The 23,313-nt window shown below is 42.8% G+C and overlaps 1 protein-coding gene across 2 annotated transcripts in view; it reads left to right on the top strand.

Annotated features, from left to right (window-relative positions):
- The window catches only part of KITLG (KIT ligand), a 105,026-nt gene that overhangs the window by 36,846 nt on the left and 44,867 nt on the right, over window positions 1-23,313 (top strand). For both annotated transcript variants that reach the window (XM_060195506.1, XM_016185219.2), the window contains exon 2: window positions 11,078-11,191. In XM_060195506.1, coding sequence (XP_060051489.1) covers window positions 11,078-11,191 — 114 coding nt within the window. The remainder of the gene's footprint in view (window positions 1-11,077; window positions 11,192-23,313) is intronic.

Here is a 23,313-nt window from a genome sequence, read left to right as displayed (position 1 = left end):
CTCTCCATTTCTCTCTGTCCTACCCAACAATGACATCAATAACAACAATAACTACAGCAATAAAAAAGTATAAAGTAGGGAGTCGGGCTGTAGAGCAGCGGGTTAAGTGCAGGTGGCGCAAAGCACAAGGATCGGCATAAGGATCCCGGTTCGAACCCCGGCTCCCCACCTGCAGGGGAGTCGCTTCACAGGCGGTGAAGCAGGTCTGCAGGTGTCTATCTTTCTCTCCTCCTCTCTGTCTTCCCCTCCTCTCTCCATTTCTCTCTGTCCTATACAACCACGACAACAACAATAATAACTACAACAATAAAACAACAAGGGCAACAAAAGGGAATAAATAAATAAATTAATATTTTTTAAAAAGTATAAAGTACTTCAAGAAATGTTGTTTGTTCAGAACTTGTGTGCCTGTATTATGATTAAACTTCAGCCCTGACTAGATAAATTCCTATGAAATCCTCTCTTTACAGATGTTCCTGTTTAACTACTGCTCAGGTAAAACTATTATGCCACGGTTGGAGAGTCTGCATTAGTTTATTTGAAGCGACTGTGAGAGAGCTTATATTCAACAATATGGTAATCTTAACAATCTAGTATATTCAGCTGTGGCATGGAGTCTGAGGCGAACCTGCCTCTGTGTTTGCTGTTTGACAGATTGCCACTGACAGTCTTGAGAGCCTGCTGTTGCAGTTCTCACTAGTGATCCAATAGCTTTCTGGGAGTCTTCTGAGAAGGGTGGGCTTGCTGGCAGGGTAGGGCAGAATTTAGGATGGAAAAAATTTGAGTTTATTTCAACTCCCGACTTTACCACATAGGAGCCATTGAATCTCCCTGCACTTTCATTTCTTCATCTTAAACATTTTATAAAAAATAATGATATTTCAATTTTTTAAAATATTTGTTTATTCCCTCTTGTCACCCTTGTTGTTTTATTGTAGTTATTACTGTTGTTATTGATGTCGTCATTGCTGGATAGGATTGAGAGAAATGGAGAGAGGAGGAGAAGACAAGAGGGGGAGAGAAAGATAGACAGCTGCAGACGTACTTCACCGCTTGTGAAGTGACTCCCCTGCAGGTGGGGAGCTGGGGGCTCGAACTGGGATCCTTATGCTGGTCCTTGCACTTTGCACCATGTGCGCTTAACCTACTGCACTACCGCCCGACTCCCAGTATTCCAATTTTTAATTTTATTTTTATTTCTATTTTTCTGAGAGATTCAACAGTCTTAAAAATATATAAGATAATAGGACTACAGATTCATACCTATATATGGAAGTAAGTTACCACACCCTGTCTTCAAGTTCCCTGATATACCCCAGCACAGATAATATGATCAGATGAAGAAGTTGTGTTACACACACACACACACACACACACACACACACACACATTCAGTGAACACTGCTCTGGAATTAAAAAAAAAAAAAGAAACAAGGTTGTATCATTTGGAACAAAAATAGAAGGAACTAAGAGTGATTATCTGAAATAAAGATGGGGTAAAGGGCAACTGACTGCCAGATGCTTTTACTCATAATGGAATACAGATAACTCAGACAAATGAACCCTACATAAAATTTAGATATATGACTTAAACTTGGTGTGTGGTAAGATATACAACGTTTGGGGCATAGTTAGTGTTTAATACATATTGGCTGTCTTTCACTATTTTGTTCAGAAAACACCAGCCCCTGCAATTCCCCTTATCCAGATGGCCCTGTCTTGTTGTACTTCCGAACAAGACAACACTCTAATTTTTTAAATTTTTATTGGGGTGCTTCATGGTTTACAGTATAGTTGTTGACACATGCGTAAAATTTCTCGTGTCTCCATGAGAAGTGTTTGCAAAAGACTTCCCACCCCCAGCCCAGGTCCTGTTCTACTATTTATGCACCTGGACCCCAATACCCCCCAGCTCTAGACCCCTCCCTTCTTTGATTCCTCAGAGTCCTTTGCTTTGACGTAGTCCACCAAACCCAGTCTCCAGATTGTGTTCATATTTCTGTGCTTGTTTCTCAAGATTCTGAGTAGCTGAGTAGTATTCCTTTGTGTCTATTAGACCATGACTCATAGCCATTCATCTGTTGTTAGCCACCGAGATGGCTTCCCAATTTGGGCCATGACAGATTATGCTGCTGTGAACATAGGTAGACATAGCTGTCTTTGGGGAGGTGAGTTCTTTGCAACCAGCCTATCCTTAGGATCTAGGTTTCATGCTGCATCTTTTTAGAGTAATTGCTGGAGCACTTCCCTCTGCCTGACTTGCATCACTCAGCATATACCCCTCATACTGAGTCATTGACGTAAGCACATGAACATCTGGGCATTTCCAGAATCTGAGAAATAACTTCCCCACCCCCAACCCTCCAAGCTTCTTGACAACTACCACCCCACTCTATTTGATTTATTTATTTGTTTGTTTTGCCTCCAGGGTTATCTCTGGGGCTTGGTGCAGGCACTACGAATCCACTGCTCCTAGCAGTCATTTTTTTAGAGAGGTGGGGGAGTTAGAGGGAGAGAAAGATACCTGCAGACCTGTTTCACCACTTGTGAAGCTTCCCCCCACAACCCTTGCAAGTGGGAGAGCAGGGGCTCGAACCCAGATCCTTGTTCAGGTCCTTGTGCATAGTACTATGTACTCTTAATTGTGTGCTCCACCGCTGGGCCCCTTGATTTGCTCTCCTGTGAAGGAAAACTCTTTAAAACAGCTATTGACACTCCCTGCTTCTAATTATGTTGCTCCTGTGTGCTCTCAAACCCTCTCCAAACTAGCTTTTCCCGGTAACTACTTCAATTTAAAAAAATAATAATGTTCTTGTTGAAGCACCAGCAGCCTCTGTGTTGCCAAACCCAATGGTCATATCTCACTCTCTCCTAACCACACTTGTTACCAGCATTTGGAATACTGTGATCTCCTCCTTAAGGGACTTTTTTTTTTTTTAACTTAGCTTCTTTTTTTAAAAGTATATTGTTATTATTTTTATTTACTTATTTATTGACTAAAGACAGCCAGAAATTAAAAGGAAGGGGGAGACAGAGAGGGAGAGAGACAGAGAGACACTTGCAGAACTGCTTCACCACTTATGAAGCTTTCACCTTGAAGGTGGGGACTGGGGGCTTGAACCCAGGTCCTTGCACATTGTAACATATGGCTCAACTGTTGTATGCTTTACATTGGGTTCTAGTTTTCCCCCACCGAGAGAATTAGATCAGTCCTGTTAATTTCGCGGGCCCGCTTGGCCCCGCCCCTAGAAAAACCCACCAGAGTTCCAGGGTTGAAGAGTTGCAGAGTTAGAGGGTTCCTGAGTTGCAGAGTAAGAGAGAGTGCTTGTGCCGCCGCAAAGAGACAGCAGAGTTCTGTTTGGTGATTAGTTGGTCTTAGTTTATGAATTGTTGTTCCTGAATAAAGAAATACAGCTTCCCTGCCCAGCCGTTGTCTCCGTGTCTCTGTTACCCGCCCATGAAGCTAGCCCGGCCGGCAAGAGCCGCTGAATTTTAACAACACTCAACCAACTGTGCCACCACCCGGCCCCACTTCTTATTTCTGTCTCGGGTTCCTTCATGAGTTTGAGATCTTTTGCCCGACTTCTTAAGGCTAAAGCACCATGGAACTTGGGCTTCTTCTTCTCCTCCTCCTTCTCCCCCCTCCTTCCCCTCCTCCTCCTTCTTCTTCTTCTCCTTTTTTTTCTACTCACTTGTACTAATTCACTTTGTATTATCCAAAGTCCCATTTTCATATCACAGGCTACCATCATACCTACAGTTCATCTTCCCTCCTAAGTCCCATATTTAAATATCCAGACTTAGTCTCATCACTAGGAAATATCTAAAAGTGTTTCAGCCTTGGCATGCCTAGAGCTTAACTCCTGACCAATGGTCCCAACTTCCTCTCCCCTCAGCTATCCCCTAGTGGCTAGCAAGCGTTATTCCAGTCCCCTTAGACCAAAATCTTTGGAGTGTCTTTACTCTTTCTTGTGAATCACACTTGATCTGTGGGAAAATCCTCTTGACTAAGCTTTTGGAAGCCATCTAGATTCAGATGTACTGCTCTGTCTCTTTCTGACCGGGGTCATAATAATACTTCTCAACTGAATTCTTTTTCATTTTTTTATCTCTATTGATTTGATAGAGACATCCAGAAATCAAGAGGGAAGGAGGTGAGAGACAGAGAGAGACAGAGAAATACCTTCAGCCCTGCTTCACTACTTGTGAAGCTTTCCCTCCCTGCAGGTGGGGACCAGGGGCTTGAACCTATGTCCTTGCACATTGTCACATGTGCGCTCAACCAGGTGTGCCACCACCTGCCCCCCCCAACTGAATTCTGTCTAAAGTCCATCTTCTTTACAGTAAGCAAAATAATCTTTTTATTAGGAGCAGCGTTCATGCCCTCATAGCACAATGGAAAGGCACAGGGATTTCCCGTGTACCTCTTGCCCTCACACATTACACAGCCTCTTTCATGATCAACATCACTCCAACCATATTAGTACATTTATTCATGGTAATGAATCTGTATTGATATATTTTGATCGCCCAAAACCCAGTGATTAATATCAGGTTTCAGTGTGTATCCTGGGAGTGTAGACAGCTGTGTATACTATGTATCCACCATGAGTATAACCCAAGAGGGTCAGAAAGAGAGAGAGAGAGAGATCTCTGTCTTCCTGAAGAGGGGGGAATGTTTACTTGAGAAAGCACTAGCTCCTTAAAAGAAAAACAATACCTCAAGCTCCTCTGTGGCTGGCATCTGGCATCTGGGTGGCCTCCGTATCTTAGCTATTATGAATAGTGCTTCTAAATAAATCATCTCCTTTGCCACCTTGCAATAATGGAAGGAGTCCTGGTAGTGAGATTAGCCAGAAGAAGAAGTTACCAGATGACCTCACTTACAGGTGGAACTTAAGAAATGAGGAGAGAGAAAGAGAAAACACAGGCTGAAACTTGGACTAGGTGTGGCCTTCAGCAGCAAGACCAAGGACCAGAGGCTGGGGCTGGGGGCTGAGTGGCACTGGGGGCTCAGTACACAACAATAGCCTAGGTGGGTAGTGGGGATGATTTATAGACACTCACTGTGGAAAGATAAGATAAGAAAGATAAGAATGGGTACCCATGTGCCAACTGTCCTGTAAATCATTATTTCCCTTAGTAAAATGATAATAAAAAATAGTAAATGTTGACATGTGTTCCCACATGCATAGACAGACCCAGGTTCAAGTCCCCAGGTCCCTAGTTGTGGCGGTAGCGGTGGGGGTGCAGGTTATGGTTGGAAGCTTCCCAAGCATTGCAGCAGGTCGATCTCTCTCTCTCTCTCTCTCTCTCTCTCTCTCCCTTTCTAGCTGCCCTCTTGCCTCTCATTTTTCTCTGCCCTCTATAAAAAGAGGAAAACAATTAAAAAAGAAATTCCACATTCTCATGATCTGTTCTCCCCAGTCTCTCTCTAAAGTCACCATCTTCTCTCTCCCCTAGTTAACTGTGACTACTCTTTAAATAGAGTCTCAAGGACGGGGAAGTGGTGCACCCAGTTAGACATACATATCACCGTACGTGAGGGCCCAGATTTGAGCCTCCTCACCCCACCTGCAGGTGGGAACACTTCACACGTAGTAAAGCAGGTCTGCAGTATCTCTTTGTCTCTCTCTCTCTATATCCTCCTTCTCCTCTCAGTTTCTCTCTGTTCTATCCCATAAAATTAAAAAAAAAAAAAAAAAAGGCCACCAGGAGCAGTGTGGGCACAGAGCCCTAGCAATAACCCTGGAGGTAAAAGAAAAAAAAGTCTCAAATGGACCTGAGGCTCTTTGCCGCAGCTTTCTGCTGTCAGCGGTACCCTGAGCACAGACTTCTGCTTGGGCCACTCCCTTGGTTCCATCTAATCTTTGTGGACACAGTGCTTCCTCAGTGAGGCAGCCCCAGACATCCCTTTGTAGTTCAGCTGCATGACCACATCCTGCAGTCAGTGGGACGCACGGAAGAGGTAATACCTCGGTCTGTGATCTTTCTCAAGACTCAGACGTCTGGGCGATTTGATGTGTGTGCCCCTGTCCCCCTCAACCTCCCTCCAAAAAAGCTCAAGCAGCTTCTTGCGTGACTTCTGTACTTTATCCAAGAGAGTCCTGTGAAAGTCGCAGAAGAGAAGAGGGCACCGCAGGTATCATGTGCCTATTGTTAAGCGGGCTAAACTAGTGGCAGGTAGAAGATAAATGGAAGCTTATCCAGGCTCTGAAGGGACTGCTCAGTGGCTGTCCAGGAAGAAAGTCAACAAGTGGCTCTGACTACCTGCTCACAAGTGTGCAGTGACCTGAGGGCCTTAGGGATTGGCTGGACACTGTAATACCTTCTGCTGCTGGTGCCGTGCACAGTCTCTGGATACCTGGTCCGCGTCCTTTCTTACAACTCAAATGTAACTTGGTGCTGGGTGACCTTGGTGCTTCTTGTGTGTGAAGATACACCTGGATCTCGGATCACTGCTCTGAGCAGATTCCTCTCTCCTTTGCCACCATTGAACTTTCCTTTTTCTGTGTTACATAACACCTTTGGACAGATTATATAATCTAATTACTTTTTTATTGGTGGGGACCTGCCTTCTCTCTAGAACACAAACTTACAAAGATAAGGAGAATTGCCTTTTTTTTTCTTTCTTTCTTTTAAAGGACTATATCACTATCATCTAGAACACCTGGATCACCCTAGCTGCTCAGTAATTACTTATTGGATGATTCATTATTTTTTTTGAGTGTTTCTTTTCATTGCCAGATACAAGACATGCTATAAAGAAGCAACAGATTCTCCTCCTTTTTAAAAAAATTTTCTCTTTTGTTGCCCTTGTTTTTTATTGCTGTTGTAGTTATTGTTGTTGTTGTTATTGATGTCGTTCTTTTTTGGATAGGACAGAGGGAAATGGAGAGAGGAGGGGAAGACAGAGAAGGGGAGAGAAATACAGACACCTGCAGACCTGCTTCACCATCTGTGAAGTGACTGTCCTGCAGGTGGGGAGCCGCCGGGGGCTCCATCCAGGATCCTTAGGCCGGTCCTTGCTCTTTGCGCCATGTGCACTTAACCCGCTGTGCCACCACCAGACTCCCAAAATTCTCCTCCTTTTAATTTCATCGCACCTAGAAAATGAAAACAGTGGCCAGAGAGACTACCCATTTACAGAGATTTGGAGGGAGTAAAGAATTTTTTGGAGGAATGTCTGTAGGAGAGACTCCATCTTCGAAATGACAATATAAACACTTGGTGTTAAACACTCTATGTACATACACGAAGGAGAGAAAACATAGTAGAAGAGATTTTATAGATTGGGAATTGTTCAAGAGGAACCCCTCCACACACCCACGCACACACGCAAAATGTCAATCATGAACACCATTTACAATTTTAGTGTAAGGCTGATGTCATGAAGATTTTGACCTCACAGTGCTCAAAGTAGCCTTAAGCAAAAGTTAAGCAAGATTGCTGTGAAAAACAGGTGACAAGTGGTCGGGCAGTGATGCATCCTGTAGCACGCGCAGTTACTATCCATGAGGACCTGGGTTCAAGTCCCTGGTCCCCACCTGTAGGAGGAATGCTTCATAAGAGGTGAAGTAGTGTTGCAAGTGTCTCTTTTTCTCCTTGTCCTCTTCTCCCTTCCCTCTCAATTTCTGTCTCTATTAAAGGAAGGAAGGAAGGAAGAAAAAAAGGAAGGAAGGAAGGAAGGAAGGAAGGAAGGAAGGAAGGAAGGGAGACTACTGGATATTTGTCTTTCTCTCTTTGCAAAGGAAGATAACCTTATTGTTTTTAACAACTGGGTAGTATTCCACTGTGTATATATACCACAATTTTTTAGCCACTCATCTGATGTTGGACATCTGGATTGCTTCTAGGTTCTGGTAATTACAAACTGTGTTGATATGAACATACACAGATCTCTTCTGATAGGTGTTTCTGTCTCTTTGGGTAAATCCCCAGGAGAAGAATTGCTGGGTCTGGGTCCTAGGGTAGGTCCATTCCTGTTGTTCAAATAAATCTCCAGATTGCTTTTCACAATGGAATCTCAACCATTTTTAAAAAATTTATTTATAAAAAGGAAACACTGACAAAACCCTAGGATAAGAGGGGTATAACACCACACAATTCCCACCACCAGAACTCCATATCCCCTTCCCTTCCCTGATAGCTTTCCTATTCTTTAACCCTCTGGGAGTATGGACCCAGAGTGATTATGGGATGTGGAAGGTCTCTGGCTTCTGTAATTGCTTCCCCGATGAACATGGGCATTGACAGGTTGATCCATACTCCCAGTCTGCCTCTCTCTTTCCCTAGTGGGGCAGGGTTCTAGGGAATCTGAGCTCCAGGACACATGGGTGGGGTTGTCTGTCCAGGGAAGTCTGATTGACATCATGGTAGCATCTGGAACCTGTTGGCTGAAAAAAGAGTTAACATATTAAGCCAAACAAATTGTTGACTAAATTTTAAGATACCTTCCCATCCCCACACTTTTGTTTAAGCTGTTTGTTTCTCCTGGAATGCTCCTGGCTTCCTTGTTGACTCTGGCAAACTCCTCCCTGTCCTCCAGAATCCAGCCAGAGCCCCTCTCCCACTGGCTTTGGTGTTTCTTTTGGCCATAGGTTCTCTCCCTGTAGCTTACTTGATTGTTTTCTACTCTGTGTTCCCAAAGACTTTTATTTTTTATTTTTATTTATAAAAAGGAACCACTGACAAAAGCCATAGGATAAGAGGGGTACAACTCCACACAGTTCCCACCAGAACTCCATATCCCATCCCCTCCCTTGATAGTTTTCCTATTCTTTATCCCTCTGGGAGTATGGACTCAGGATCATCATGGGGTGCAGAAGGTGGAAGGTCTGACTTCTGTAATTGCTTCCCTGATGAACATGGGCATTGACAGATCCATCCATACCCCCAGCCTGTCTCTCTCTCTTACCCTAGTGGGTGGGGGGCGTTCTGAGGATGCGGGGCTCCAGGACACACTGGTGGCATCATCTGTCCAGGGAAGTCTGGTTGGCATCATGCTAGCATCTGGAACCTAGTGGCTGAAAACAGAGTTAACATATAAAGCCAGACAAATTGTTGACTAATCATGAACCTAAAGGCTGCAGTAGTCCAGATGAAGATTTAGGAGTCTCCATTTTGTAGATAGCTAGTAGGCCTATTTTAGTTGTATTCCAAAGGGCCCATAACTATACTAGTTTTTTTTTTCCCTGAGCCTGACATCTGATATGCAGGTGGACCCAAATTATTGTCTGGGGAGATGATGTCATGGCTGGAGAAAGAACGGACATCGATCGTATCAGTCTTACTGAGCTGCCTCTATGTTTGAAAGGTAGCTTCATCATTTGTTTCCCTAGTAATGGATGCCATCTGTCTCATAGTAAGTGCTCAGTAAATTAGTATTGGATTTGAAGCATTAAATTCTTGTTACTTCATTACTGATTTATCCAGCAAAGGTTTAATTATTTTTTAATATGAAAGGCTGTTATGTGTTGTAAATGAAAAAAAGAGAGATACTCAACTTCTTAAAAACATAAACTACAATGATAATATAATAATAATAATATAATAATAACAACAAGAAAGTCATGCATCAAAGTAGCCATAAGGCCAGTGAAATAGCTCCCTTCGATAATTGCTGCTTTGTCATGTGAGTTCAGCCCCCACAACACTGGAAGGATCTTTGGTGCTATGTCTCTTTTCTCTTTCTCCATTTCTACCTGAAAAATCAATCAATCAATCAATCAATGTAGCTATGCTACACAGTTTAAAGTGTTATTTTCTCTGAAAAGGTGTGACTGTGTGTGTGACATCTAATACTCAGTTAAAATCCAGCTTTCTTGTCCTTTTTCCAGCCATGACATCATCTCCCCAGACAATAACTTGGATCCACCTGCACATCAGATGTCAGGCTCAGAAAAAAAAAAAAAAAACCCACTAATATAGTCATGGGCCCTTTGGAATATAACTAAAATAGGCCTACTAGCTATCTACAAAATGGAGACCCCCAAATCTTCATCTGAACTATTCTAGCCTTTAGGTTCATGATTAATCAACAATTTGTTTGGCTTTATATGTTAACTCTGTTTTCAGCCACCAGGTTCCAGATGCTTCTGTGATGTCAACCTGACTTCCCTAGACAGATAACCCCACCAATGTGTCCTGGAGCTCTGATTCCCCAGAGCCCCACCCTACTAGGGAAAGAGAGAGACAGGCTGGGAGTATAGATTGACCAGTCAATGTCCATGTTCAGCGGGGAAGCAATTACAGAAGCCAGACCTTCCACCTTCTGTATCCCATAATGATTCTGGGTCCATGCTCCCAGAGGGATAAAGAATAGGAAAGCTATCAGGGGAGGGGTGGGGATATGGAGTTCTGGTAGTGGGAACTGTGTGGATTTGTACCCCTCTTATCCTATGGTTTTTGTTTCTTTTTATAAATAAAAGTTACATATATAAATGTCTCACTATTAGTTAGGAAATCTTTTTTCTCCTTATTAAATGACTAAAAATGTGATTCAAAACAGTAAGTCTTCTGATGCATTGTAAATAAGCTAAATTCTGTCCTAGATCTAAGACTCTCTCTCCCTCTTTTGTAACTTGGTCTTATACCGTTGAGATCGTTGGATCAGGGTTCTGCTGCTACTTGTCAGACTGCCCACATTGAACGTAGAGAAAGTTTCTTCTGGTGCCTCAAGGTCTGAATTTTACACATTCCTAGTTTTCAGAAAACACCCTAAGTGTTAAGTCCTTTACATGTGCCTACAAGTTCATCTCTAATTGCCATTAGATAATTGACTAGAGAGAGAGAGAAAAAAAAAAACCACCAAATTCACCAAATGTTCACAATAAGGAACAATCTAAAGTACATTATAAATGAAGATTAAAACCAAAAATGTCTCATCACCATCGTTTGAGTGCTTAGGATTTGGTTGTTTTTAATCCAGTGGCATGAAAATAAAAGTATCAAGGTTCAAGGTTTTGTTTTTTTTTTCTCTCCACCTTGTGACAGGAGACTTGACTAGTCTGAGGGCTGGCTTGAGTGATTACAGGTTTTTCGACTGCTGAGCACCACTGTTTCTGTTTTCATTTAGACTTGGATTATCACTTGCATTTATCTTCAACTGCTCCTGTTTAATCTTCTCGTCAAGACCAAAGGGATCTGCGAGAACCGTGTGACCGATGAGGTGAAACACGTTGGGAGACTGGTAAGTGAAGAAGTCTTTCTGTCTTGTGCTGTTTCTTTCTTGTTCCCAAGGGAGTAGGGCAAGGACAGAGCCATCACTAAGCTCTTCGAAAAGGATTTCTACAGAACAAGTAGGGAGCCGAGGAAGGTCGTGTGGAATCTGCAAATGACCCTGGTTGGAAACTCACTGACCATTGCTGTGCTATTTTTCTTTTTGTAGCTAGAGACAAAGAGGGAGGGAGGAATGGAGAGAGAGAGAGAGAGAGAACAACATTACAGCAGGGAAGTTTCCTCCAATGGATGGGGGCCAAGCTAGAGCCCAAGTCATGAGTCATATACATGGCAAAGCAGTACTCTTGAGATAGTGAGCTATTTTGTTGGTCCCGTGACTTTGTTTTTTTTTTGCTATTTTTTAATTTTTTTTTTTAAGGACACTGAAGGCTTTCTTTCTGTGATGGCACTTTTTCCCTCTGTTACCTCTTCAGCGGGTTCCTTGGCATGTCTAATTTCCCCTGAATAGGCCTTTCTACTCTTTTCTAACAAGTTTAACAATGGGAGAGGATCTCTCCCCCCTTTTCAGGACCCCATCCCATATGTGGGTGTTGGAAGCCTCAGTTCAGCCATAGTTGGAAGGGTGATTTGTTGCCCAAAGGCTGAACAGACTCATGGCCTGAGCTAATCTTGTTTCAACTTTAACTTTTAGCCATTAAAATTTTTTTTTAAAATATTTACTTATTTATTCCCTTTTGTTGCCCTTGTTGTTTTATTGTTGTACTATTATTGTCATCGTTGTTGGATAGGACAGAGAGAAATGGAGAGAGGAGGGGAAGACAGAAAGGGAGACAGAAAGATAGACACCTGCAGACCTGCCTCACTGCCTGTGAAGTGACTTCCCTGCAGGTGGGGAGCTGGGGGCTCAAACCAGGATTCTCACTCAGGTCCTTGCGCTTTGTGACACCTGCGCTTAACCCTCTACGCTACCACCGGACTCCCTTTTTAGCCATTTTTGACAGTCACTTCTTGGTTACTGCCAGCCTACATGACATGTTTCTTTTCCAGTGCAGACCATGAAGGGGAGGGGGGTGTAAAGTAACATCTGGAAGGCGTGCTCACTGACTCCCAGCATCTCGGGAGACTTGACAGGCCCCGTAGAGCTACAGCCTGGGAAACAAGGATGAGCATGAATTGAGGAACATATCTGCAAGTTCCTGGCTCAAATCAGTCAGCTGGCGCTCACTGTTTGAATGTTAACCAGAGAACAGTGCTGATGCAAGGAGAGGGAAGACATGAGGGTCACCCATGGTGAAAAGTGTATTTGTTGAGGTCATAGAGTTGAGTAGAAGTAGAGCTTTTCTATATGGTGTCAGTATTCATTTCCTGGCTTATTTGGCCTTCATAGCCAAGTTTCAGAATGAAAGTGTTCTATTATGGTTAGCGTTTTCCTAGCTTAGCTGCAGTGTGGAATTAGGAACACAAACACACGTATACACACTCACTCACACTTGGACACTTAGTGTAATTGTACCCTAAGTGTAAGAACATGTTTTCAGTGAGGAACTGGTGGCCAGAGCCACACAATGTCTGCTACTCTGTGGCTCACTGAGCATGGCTTAGGGGGTTGAAAGAGAAATATATATATACATTTTAAAAAAAAAATATTTTCTTGTTAGTTTATGACCCTGGAAATCATACTAAAAGACAACATGCTTGCATTCTAAATTATCTATCAGTAGAATAGATTCATTTGATCTAGGAAGATGTGTGCCACTCTGGTGAATTTGGTAATCATCTCTAGTACTTCCTAACATTACAATTGTTGGGCTAGGGAGGTAGCGTAGTGGAGATGCATCAAAGTGTGTGCCTGAGGCTTCAGAGGTCCCATGTTCAATCCTCAGTACCACCATAATTCAGAGCTAAGCAAAGCATTGGCCTTTCTCCCATGAAATCCAGTAATTCTTAAAAGTTATTGAATTACTAGGGTGGGGGGAGATAGTATAGTGGTGATGCAAAGAGACTCATACCTGAGGCTTCAAGGTCCAAGGTTCAGTCCTCTGCACCACCATAAGCCAGAGTTAAACAGTGATGTGTGTGTGTGTGTGTGTGTGTGTGTGTGAGAGAGAGAGAGAGAGAGAGAGAGAGAGAGAGATGGGGGGGGGAATTACAGGTATCTAACCCCACTCCAAGAAATAGACTCAGTAGATCTGAGAAGGGGCTCAAATATCTATGTGTTTAAGACATTCCTGACAAAGATGTAAAAACTACTGCTGTAGGAAGTTTACTCAAAGTCTAGAGACTTTAAAAATATCTTGACTTAAACTTAATCTCAGTTTTTATTAGTAAAAGCTGTTATCTATGTCAATCTATGTCATATGGGTTTACAATGTTGTCAGATGAATACGAGTCTCCAAATTTTGCTTAAAGTAGCAGATAGCTGGGAAGTTTCAGACCTAACAGGGAAGCAGGTAGAATACAGAGTTGAGAAGGCGCAGGAGAGAGCTGACACTTCCGTGGCGGAAATTTAAAATATGTGTCCAGTCATGGCTGAAAAGCTATGTTCTTTCAGGCCTCAGGTCAACTATGGGCAAGAGAAACACGGTATTTAAGAAAAATGACTTGCAAGCAGTGTTTGCTTAGTGTTTGAGAAGTGCTACTTACTGAACTTTATTTCCTATGAAATGTCAAATCAATGTGCCAGTGGCATAAGTAGGTCTTAGAAGGGCCTTCCAGTATCTTCCATTCCTGCCTTTAATCTGGTACTTATTATTTTTTTTCTTTGCCTCCAGGGTTATTGCTGGGGCTCAGTGCCTGCATTAGGAATCCACTGCTCCTGGAGGCCATTTTCCCCATTTTGTTGCCCTTGTTGTCACTGTTATTGTTGCCATTGCTGCTGTTGTTTTTGGATAGGACAGAGAGAAATCAAGAGGAGGGAAGACAGAGGAAGGGAGAGAAAGACACCTGCAGACCTGCTTCACTGCTTACGAAGTGACCCCCTGCAGGTGGGGAGCTGGGGGCTCAAACCCAGATCTCTAGGCCAGTTCTTGCTCTTTGAGCCATGTGTGTTTAACCCGCTGCACTACAGCCTGGCCCCCAATAGGCTACTTATTTTGATGGTTACCCATCAAAATAGATGCAAAGGAAATGACAAAAAGCATTCATGAAGTGAGAAAGTAGTTCCTGGAAAGGGGGTACTTACTAATATTGGCAGTAAAATAGAATTCTTGAGCCCAAGGGCAAGTGTGAAATCATTAAGCTGAAGTTTTATTCCTATCTTTTTTTTTCTCTCTCTCTTCCAAAAACTGACTTAAGGGGGAAATATTTTAAAAGCTGACCCAATGAAGTCTAGTGTGTTTTCTTAATATGGCTGGGGGGGGGTGCAATTAAGATAATAAAAACTAGGACTCAAATGATCACTTCTCATTGAAGAGAGCCTATGTGACTCTCAGTCAATGCATACCACATGCCACTAGCATCACAGTAACACAACAATACATGAATGCCATGTTAAAGATTCCATGGTATAACAGAGTACCTAACTTCTGCTGATATATTGGTGAGGAGAGTAGATTTTTAGCTTAAATTCTGATTTTTTTTTCTTTCTACCAGGATTATTACTGGGGCCTGGGGCCTGCACTATAAATCCACTGCTCCTGGTGGCCATTTTTTCTGTTGTTGTTGTCATTGTTGATGCTGTTGTTATTGCTGTTGGACAGGCCAAAGAGAAGTCAAGAGAGGAGAGGAAGACAGAGAAAGGGAGAGAAAGATAGACACCTGAAGACCTGCTTCACTGCAGGTGGGGAGCCGGAGGCTCGAACCAGGATCCTTATGCAGATCCTTGTGCTTTGCACCATGTATATGTAACCTGGTGTGCCACCATCCAGCCCCCCTTTGATCACTTTCCTAAATGTTATTCTTACTTTCTGATTTTGTGTTATAGATTAAAGACAGAATATCTATGTATATAACACTTTCACTGTACTTTTATCACATAATCTCTATTTGCCTCAATATCCTAGAGAACTGACTAGTCATAGTTTCCTAAGGCTTCAGTAAGCAAGTAGACTGGTGTGGGAAACATAATAAGTGCTTCCTAAATGTTTGCTGTTAATTATGCTAGCAGTGGTATTTGTCGGGATATTTGAGCTAGAAGTGGATTCTGAAACAATATTTAAAAAAAAAACCTATTTTATGAAGGACTAGGTGGTAGCTAACCCAATAAAACACATACATAATCATGCTTAAGGACCTGGGTTAAAGCCCCTGGGCCCCACCTGCATTGGGGGAGACTGTCTGAGCAGTGAAGTAGTGTTGTAGGTATGCAGATTATTTCTCTTTTTCTAAAATTCTGTTTTTAATTATTTTTATTATCCTTATTAGATAGAGACAGCCAGAGATAGGGAGAGTGAAAGAGAGACACCTGCAGCATTGTGTCAGCACTTGCAAAGCCTTCCCCCCTTGCAGGCCGGGACCGAGGCCTCTAACCTGCTTTCTTTTGTGCATCGTATCATGTGCTCGACCAGATGTGCCACTACCCGGCTCCTGTGCAGGTATCCCTCTGTCTCTCTCTCTCTCTCTCCACCTGAAAAATGCCCACTGGGAACAGTGGAGTTATGCAGGTACTAAGCCTCAATGATGACCCCAGTAACAAAAATCAACAACAAACCTATTTTATGAATAAGGAAACCCAAGACCTAGCCTTGGGGAAAAAAAAAAAAAGCTAAACTCCTCACCCCTTTACTAGTGTCCTAGAACGGCTGTTCTGCCCTTCTTTATGTAGTGGATACCCAAAGAAGACTTGGCTTGAGAAAAGACTGAGGCTTTTCAAATCAGTGTTTGAAAGCCACTGCTTTCTCAGTGTATCACTTAAAAACGGTTCAGTTACAGCTTCTTCCAATATTTATTAGCAGTTCCACGGTTGGAAGTCCCTGCAGAAGTACTGCCCACTGGCTGGTGGAGGAAACTGAATGGCTTCCATCCGTATCCCACGTGATAGTCATTTACACAGAAGCGCCATGATGGCTTAGCCTATACGCCTCACAGTTGGGAGCTTTCACCTTTGAAGTGAAGTTAAGCATTGCAATCCTCAACCTAAAATTCCTGTCACTATTTAGACTGGTGAGTGATGATGGCTCTAGGCACTGTTTTGCTCTAATGAAAGGTGTAGCAAAGTACCTTTAAAAAAAAAAAAGATTGATTGGGGGTGCTGGGTGGTGGTGCACCAGGTTATAGTATGAAGCGCAAGGATCCCAGTTCTTGCCCCCACCTCCTCACCTGCAGGGGGCTCATTTCACAAGCAGTGAAACAGGTCTGCAGGTGTCTTTCTCTCTGTCCTGTCCAAAAATAAAATTAAATAAACATATTGATTGATTTCATGTGAGAATGTGTTTTATATCAGAGAGAAGGCAGAGGGTCACTCCAGCACATGGGGTGCTGGAGACCAAAGGCTGAATTGAAAGATCCCACAGATATTGAGCCCAACTAGTTGAGCTAGGCCTCTAGCCAGAAGTGTGTAAGGTTTAAGTCTGGAATCCATGCATGGGTTGTTGGCATGTCAGCTCTGTTTTTGCCTAGCTCTGTGACCTTGAGCAAATAATTCCCTGGTTTTAAAATGAGGAACTAGGGCATGATCAATAGTTCTTCATCTGGGATTAAAAAAAAAAGAAGAAAAAGTTTCAAACCCTGGCAAATGGAACCCCAGATTGTGCCTATGTGTGTCTGATGTCCATTTCTGAGAAAAGAGGAGATAGTTCATCTGCTTCCTAGAAAAAAAGCCTATGTCCCAGCCCCTTCTGGCCCCAAGGCCAGAGCTGTTAAATAACTTTGGAAGGAGACCCTTTTCAGCTCTGATTTTGCTTTGCTTCTTAAGTTCAAGTGACACCTCTTGAAATCAAGCAGCCGGGCCTTAACTGATGGAAGTTATGGGAGGAGAAGACTCTTCTCTGTAGACACACAATTGGTACATTTTACTCCAGGGAAAGGACATCCATTGACTCTCCATTTTTACCCCGTGCTCACAGTGACCCTGCTACAGTCACTCCTTTGCCATCTCTGCCAGCTTGGCCTTTGCAGGCGATGGCAACATGCACTGTGCTCACAAACCTTCAGCTTGTTTCCTGCAGGGCCTGGCGGGGGGTGATTCTCATGTCACAGGAAGCACGTGATTTCTGACTTTCCTATTATTTAAAATCAGTTCTCAGACATTTTGTATTGCCCCCTCCAATCCCCATGGTTTCCATTTGAGATCCTTCTGGCATATTTACTCAGCAAGATGGTTCATCTATTTGCAGAACATTTTGCTTTGTTTCTGAAAAAAATGTTGCAAGACTTGTTTTAAATGGCAAACTCAGAGCTACCTAAAGAAAGGGTCAAGTATCTGGGAAAAGGATGAGTCAGAATTTCCATTTTAATATCTAGAGGTCAGTATCCAGAACCCAAATAACAAAATCTTTCAGTGAAGTTCCCTCTTTTGGTCTCCCTATCTTATCCTTGCTTTGTAGTGTTTGTATGTGTCTGTGTGTGTGTGGGGGGGGCTTACATAAATTTGCCTTTGTTACTTCAAACAAAACATTTTTAAGATTTTTTTTGTATTTATTTATTCCCTTTTGTTACCCTTGTTTTCTTTGTTGTTGTAGGGTTTTTTTTTAATTTCTTTATTGGGAAATTAATGTTTTACATTCGACAGTAAATACAATAGTTTGTACATGCATAACATTTCTCAGTTTTCCATATAACAATACATCTCTGTTGTTATTGTTGTTGTTGGATAGGACAGAGAGAAATGGAGAGAGGAGGAGGGAAGACAAAGAGAGGGAGAGAAGATAGACACCTGCAGACCTGCTTCACCTCCTGTGTAGTGACTCCCCTGCAGGTGGGGAGCTGGGGATGTTGGTATGCTTTAAAAAACCCCTTCTGTTTCATTTGGTTTAATCCCCCCTGCATTCTATTTACATAACACTGTATTCTATTTACATAACCTCTGTTAATAAGCACCACCTTCCCTCCAGGGCATTGGTGGTTTAGTGGTAGAATTCTCACCTGCTCCGCCCCCTCTCCTTGTCATACCCTGATTTTCACCAGTCACTTTTCTCTCCACCCGCATCCTGTTCCCACCCTACTGGGCTAGTATATTTATAAGGACAAGATTGTTTGTAGTTTTAGTTTAGCCTAGCTTGGCATAGATTGTGCTGCATCCTGCATGAATAAAGAGATACTGCAAACAACCCAGCCATGAGTCCCGGGTCCTCTGTTACCTGCCCATGAAGCCAGCCCGGCAAAAACAACATAGCCTGTCGAAAACAACATATGGTGCTCATCGTGGGACCTAACCCGCCCATCCACCAGATAAGTAAACTTGGCTACCCATCCGCCATGGGTTGCCTTTCTACTTATGAAGAGGTTTGCCAAAGCCTCTACTGTTTCATCATGAGACAGTTTCTCTGTCACTGGAACATTTTGCTCTGGGCCACATTTCGGTTCCCTGACCGGGAACTTTGGTTTCTTATGACCGGGATCATAGAGCTTGGGAGATGCACAGAGATTTCTCCTTGGACTTTCTGGATTCCCTCTCCCATGTTTCCTGAGGAAAAGGACTACATTTTGCTCCCGGCCACAATTTGGTTCTTTATGACCATGATCGTAGACCTTGGGATATGCATGGGGATTTCTCCTGGGACTTTCTGGACTTCTTCTCGAATGTTTCCCATGGAGAAGGACTACTTTAATTTGAGGAGCATTCTCGAGTACCCTGGCAATCCCCAAGAATGGAGACACGTGGTTAGTTCTACTCTCCTGATTGGATTCTTTCTTCAATGGGAAGACACTTTTAAAAATGGGTGCCTGAAGCAATCCAGCAGGAACAGTCAGAAGCACCCTAAATGGAATTTCAAGGAGCTTTTTGGACTAGGATGCCCTCCGGGGACTCATGATACTACATGCTGTCAAGTCTTCACATGAAAAAGCATCTACTCAAATGGAATTCCTGGAAATCCATTTGGACTCCTGTTCTCTGACATTGCCCACAAGATGGAATGACTACAACACACCCCCAAAACCAATGATGTGACCTGGCACGACCTGAAGAAACAGATTCACAGACTCCAAAGCTCACTCTCTACAGAAAAGCAGAATTCTGGTGGCCGACATTCCCCATCGAGACAGACATGCAGCGTTTCATCCCTTGGCATTTTCTTCTGTGGTCAGCTACTTTGGACTGACACCTCCATCAGATTTACTGGTACATGCTGCTGTGTTTCTCAAAGACTAACTTCAGCCAATTGCCTTGAGACTTTATAGACCATGTCCCCTCGCCTGCAGGCTCTGTCTCCAGAGACAGAAAACTCCCCCTCCTTATTAGGTTATGCCCACAGAGGCATAAAGTGCCCCAAGAGGCAAGAGATACCCACAGAGGTAGGAAACGCCCTTTGAGGCAAGAGATGCCCCCAGAGGCATGAAGCGCTCCCAGAGGCAAGAAATGCCCTTTCGCCTGCTAGGCCTTGCCCTTTGAGGCAAGAAACGTTTCCCTTGGCATCACACTTGTTATTGCTGCTCACCTATTTTGTTTTCCATGTCTTATGCCAGTTCTTTTGAAAACGCCTGTATGATATAGGTTTCTGTTCACCCCACAATCCTGATACTATGGCCATTAGTTAAAAAGAAAGGGGGAATTGTTGGTATGCTTTAAAAACCCCTTCTGTTTCATTTGGTTTAATCCCCCCTGCATTCTATTTACATAACACTGTATTCTATTTACATAACCTCTGTTAACAAGCACCACCTTCCCTCCAGGGCATTGGTGGTTCAGTGGTAGAATTCTCACCTGCTCCGCCCCCTCTCCTTGTCATACCCTGATTTTCACCAGTCACTTTTCTCTCCACCTTCTCTGCGTCGCATCCTATTCCCACCCTACTGGGCTAGTATATTTATAAGGACAAGATTGTTTGTAGTTTTAGTTTAGCCTAGCTTGGTATAGATTGTGCTGCGTCCTGCATGAATAAAGAGATACTGCGCACAACCCAGCCATGAGTCCCGGGTCCTCTGTTACCCACCCGTGAAGCCAGCCCGGCGAAAACAACATAGCCCATCGAAAACAACAGGGGGCTTGAACCAGGATCCTTAGGCCAGTCCTTGCACTTGGCGCCACCTGTGCTTAACCAGCTACGCTACTGCCAAACAAAACTTTTTACCTCTAGATATGTTTTGAAAATGTATTCGTTTTCCTCAAAATTCCTGAGGCATATTGTGTGTCCAGGCCCTTCCTTAGAAAGGAGGACATTATTACATCTTTTCAAGGACAGTATACAAATTAACAAAATAGAATTAAAACTCAGAAATTTATCATTTTCAGGAATATATAGTAGTACTTTTTTTTTAATTACTAGAGCATTACTCAGCCCTGAGTTATGGTGATTGAAGCTGGGCCCTTGAAGCCTCCTGTCGTCATGGTACTGTCTTCCCAGCTGGTCATATTTAATATATAAAATGCTTGAAATATAACATCATACTGTATGGGGCATAGTATCTTAATGTAAGATGAATTTTGACTTTGGTGGTATTAGTATATAATACTTGGAGTATAACACTTGGAGTATAACATTTTGCAGAGGATATAATAATGTCTTAATGTAACATGTAATGTCAGCTGCAGTTGTCACTGGAATCAATTTAAGATACATCATTGTGGGTCTCAGCAGATGGCTTAATGGTAGATGGCCAGAATTAGATGCCTAAGGCCTTGGGTTCTGTCTCCAGCACCACATACACCAGAGAGATGCACTCTCTGTCTCTCATAAGTAAATCTCTAATAATCATACATTATCAACTACTTCATTGTCTAGCAAGTATTCACTTTCTGAGGGGAAAGCGATCATGCTATAGAATACTTCATTTGATAACATTTAAGTGGAATCTGTCATGAAACATGTCTCTGAAATAGATGAAGAAAATCTATTAATTTCTTCCACTTGAAAAGGAGACAAGGTTCATCTTAGGTCTTTTTCACTGGCAAAAGATGACCCAGAAAAAAAAATATATTGTGAAGCTATCATCTTAATTATTTAAATCTAATTGTGTGTGTGTGTGTGTATTATATAACTTGTCATATATCATAGACCTTTGAAGATTAAAAGTGAATGAACTGCTTAGTTATTTAGTCAGAATTAACCGGAGATCATTTCTGAGGAGAAATCTCAGAAGGCTCTCTCTTGTATTACTTCTGAAAACTGAGCAGCCAGCATGAATTCAGCCATTGTATGTATATAACTATGTCATTTAAATACAGAGGTGGTGTTTTTCCCCCTCCATAGCGGTGATTCTTTAACTTGCTGGGGTCTGATGAGACTCTGGAAACCATGGACTCTTTTTCCCATTTTTCCCACAGGTGTTTATATGTATGTAACTTTTTTTTTTAATTATTGGCACCAAGGTTATCTCTCAGGCTTGGTACATGCAGGATGAATCCACTACATCCAGTGGACATATTTTTTCCTTTTTATATATTTTTAAATTTGATTGGGGAGGGGGAGATAGAGAGGAAGAGAGAGACCTGAGGCACTGTTTCACCGCTCATGAAGCTTCCTCCCTGCAAGTGGGACTGGGGCCTGGAACCTGGGCCAGGTAACCTGTTTGCTCCGCCAGGTGTACCACCATCCAGCCCCATGTGCAAATTTTATGCACAGTGAGGTGGCAGTCTTTGTTACTACAGACTCTTAATTTTCACTCAGAACACTGGATAATCAGACAACTAATCTCACCAAGGTTAACTAAGCCACCATGGATTTCTTGGCATTCAAAGGCTTTTGTTTTCTTTTAATTTTTTTTATTGTTGCTGTAGTTATTGTTGTTATTGATGTCGTCATTGTTAGGTAGGACAGAGAGAAATGGAAAGAGGAGGGGAAGACAGAGAGGGGAGAGAAAGATAGACAGACACCTACAGACCTGCCTCACCGCTTGTGAAGTGACCCCCCCCCCCCGCAGGTGAGGAGCTGGGGGCTCGAAACGGGATCCTTACACTGGTCCTTGCGCTTTGCACCACCTGCGCTTAACTCGCTGCGCTACCGCCCGACTCCCAGCATTTAATGGCTTTAATGGCACTTGAGCCAGAAGAACCAAAGGTTTTATTTACTACATATGAGATTTTCACATGAGGCAAAGTGAGAGAGAGAGAGAGAGAGAGAGAGAGAGATGGAGAGGAGATCACCATTCTGTAGATTTCATGCCAAGATGAACTAGACACCTCAGGCTTTAAAAGTCTGCTACTCAACCAATTGTTATTTTTGTTTTTGTTTTGTTTCCCCAGCCATGACTGAAAGATGTGAGATCAGTGCTGTAGAAAGTGAAATTGTTTCCTCTGAACTCCAAAATCCTGCAAGGCCTGATTTGTAGCTGCTGCCTGTTTGGCATGCAAAGACTTCTTGGCAGGATACCTCACATTTCTGAATGTTGTCTCCTAAATACATTTTTCTATTCAGAGTCACTGAGTGAGGCCAGTCCTTAAGATACCTAAAGGGACATGTCATTTCTTTCCCTTCTGGCCTCTAGGGTTTGTGGTGAGCTCTATAATGAAATCCTGATGGCCCTACCTTCATATGTCAGGTTCTTTTTTTTTTTTTTCCTCTTGCAGCCTGCAATATTTTTTCTGTTCTAAACAGTTTCATTAAATCTTCGTTTTGTTGCTTGTGGCAATTGCAACCTGGAATATATTAAGTAACCTGTCTGGGATCCCTGAGTTAGCATTCACCAGGGCCGGGATCCAAATGGAGTAGTCAGATTCTACACCCTGCACGAGGAGAACTCCTGCTTTGAAATTCCTAACTTGAACACCTCTCAAGTTCTAGACCAGAGGCTTCTTCAGCTCTGTGAATCTTTGCACAGTGATCAGTATAGAAAAATGTATCAGAAGGTTATCTACTGGGAGTGGGGGGTAATAGCATGTAAAAAACCTCTCATGTCTGAGGCTTCAAAAATCCCAGGTTCAATCCCCTGGTATTAGAAGCCAGAGCTGAGCAGTGAGTGCTCTGATTAAAAAAAAAAAAAAAAAAAGACAAGGTTATCTATGCTTCCTAAAATCTATTCAACATGCTACAAATGCTTTGAAAGCAATAATCCATGAAGCAGTCATCAAAGTCTACAATTTGGCTTGTTAAGCTCTCT

This window comes from Erinaceus europaeus, chromosome 7 (assembly GCF_950295315.1).
Source record: "Erinaceus europaeus chromosome 7, mEriEur2.1, whole genome shotgun sequence".
NCBI classification, from domain to species: Eukaryota; Metazoa; Chordata; class Mammalia; order Eulipotyphla; family Erinaceidae; genus Erinaceus; species Erinaceus europaeus.
Note: the sequence above shows the minus strand (reverse complement) of the source record. Positions and strands in the feature narration are given on the sequence as shown.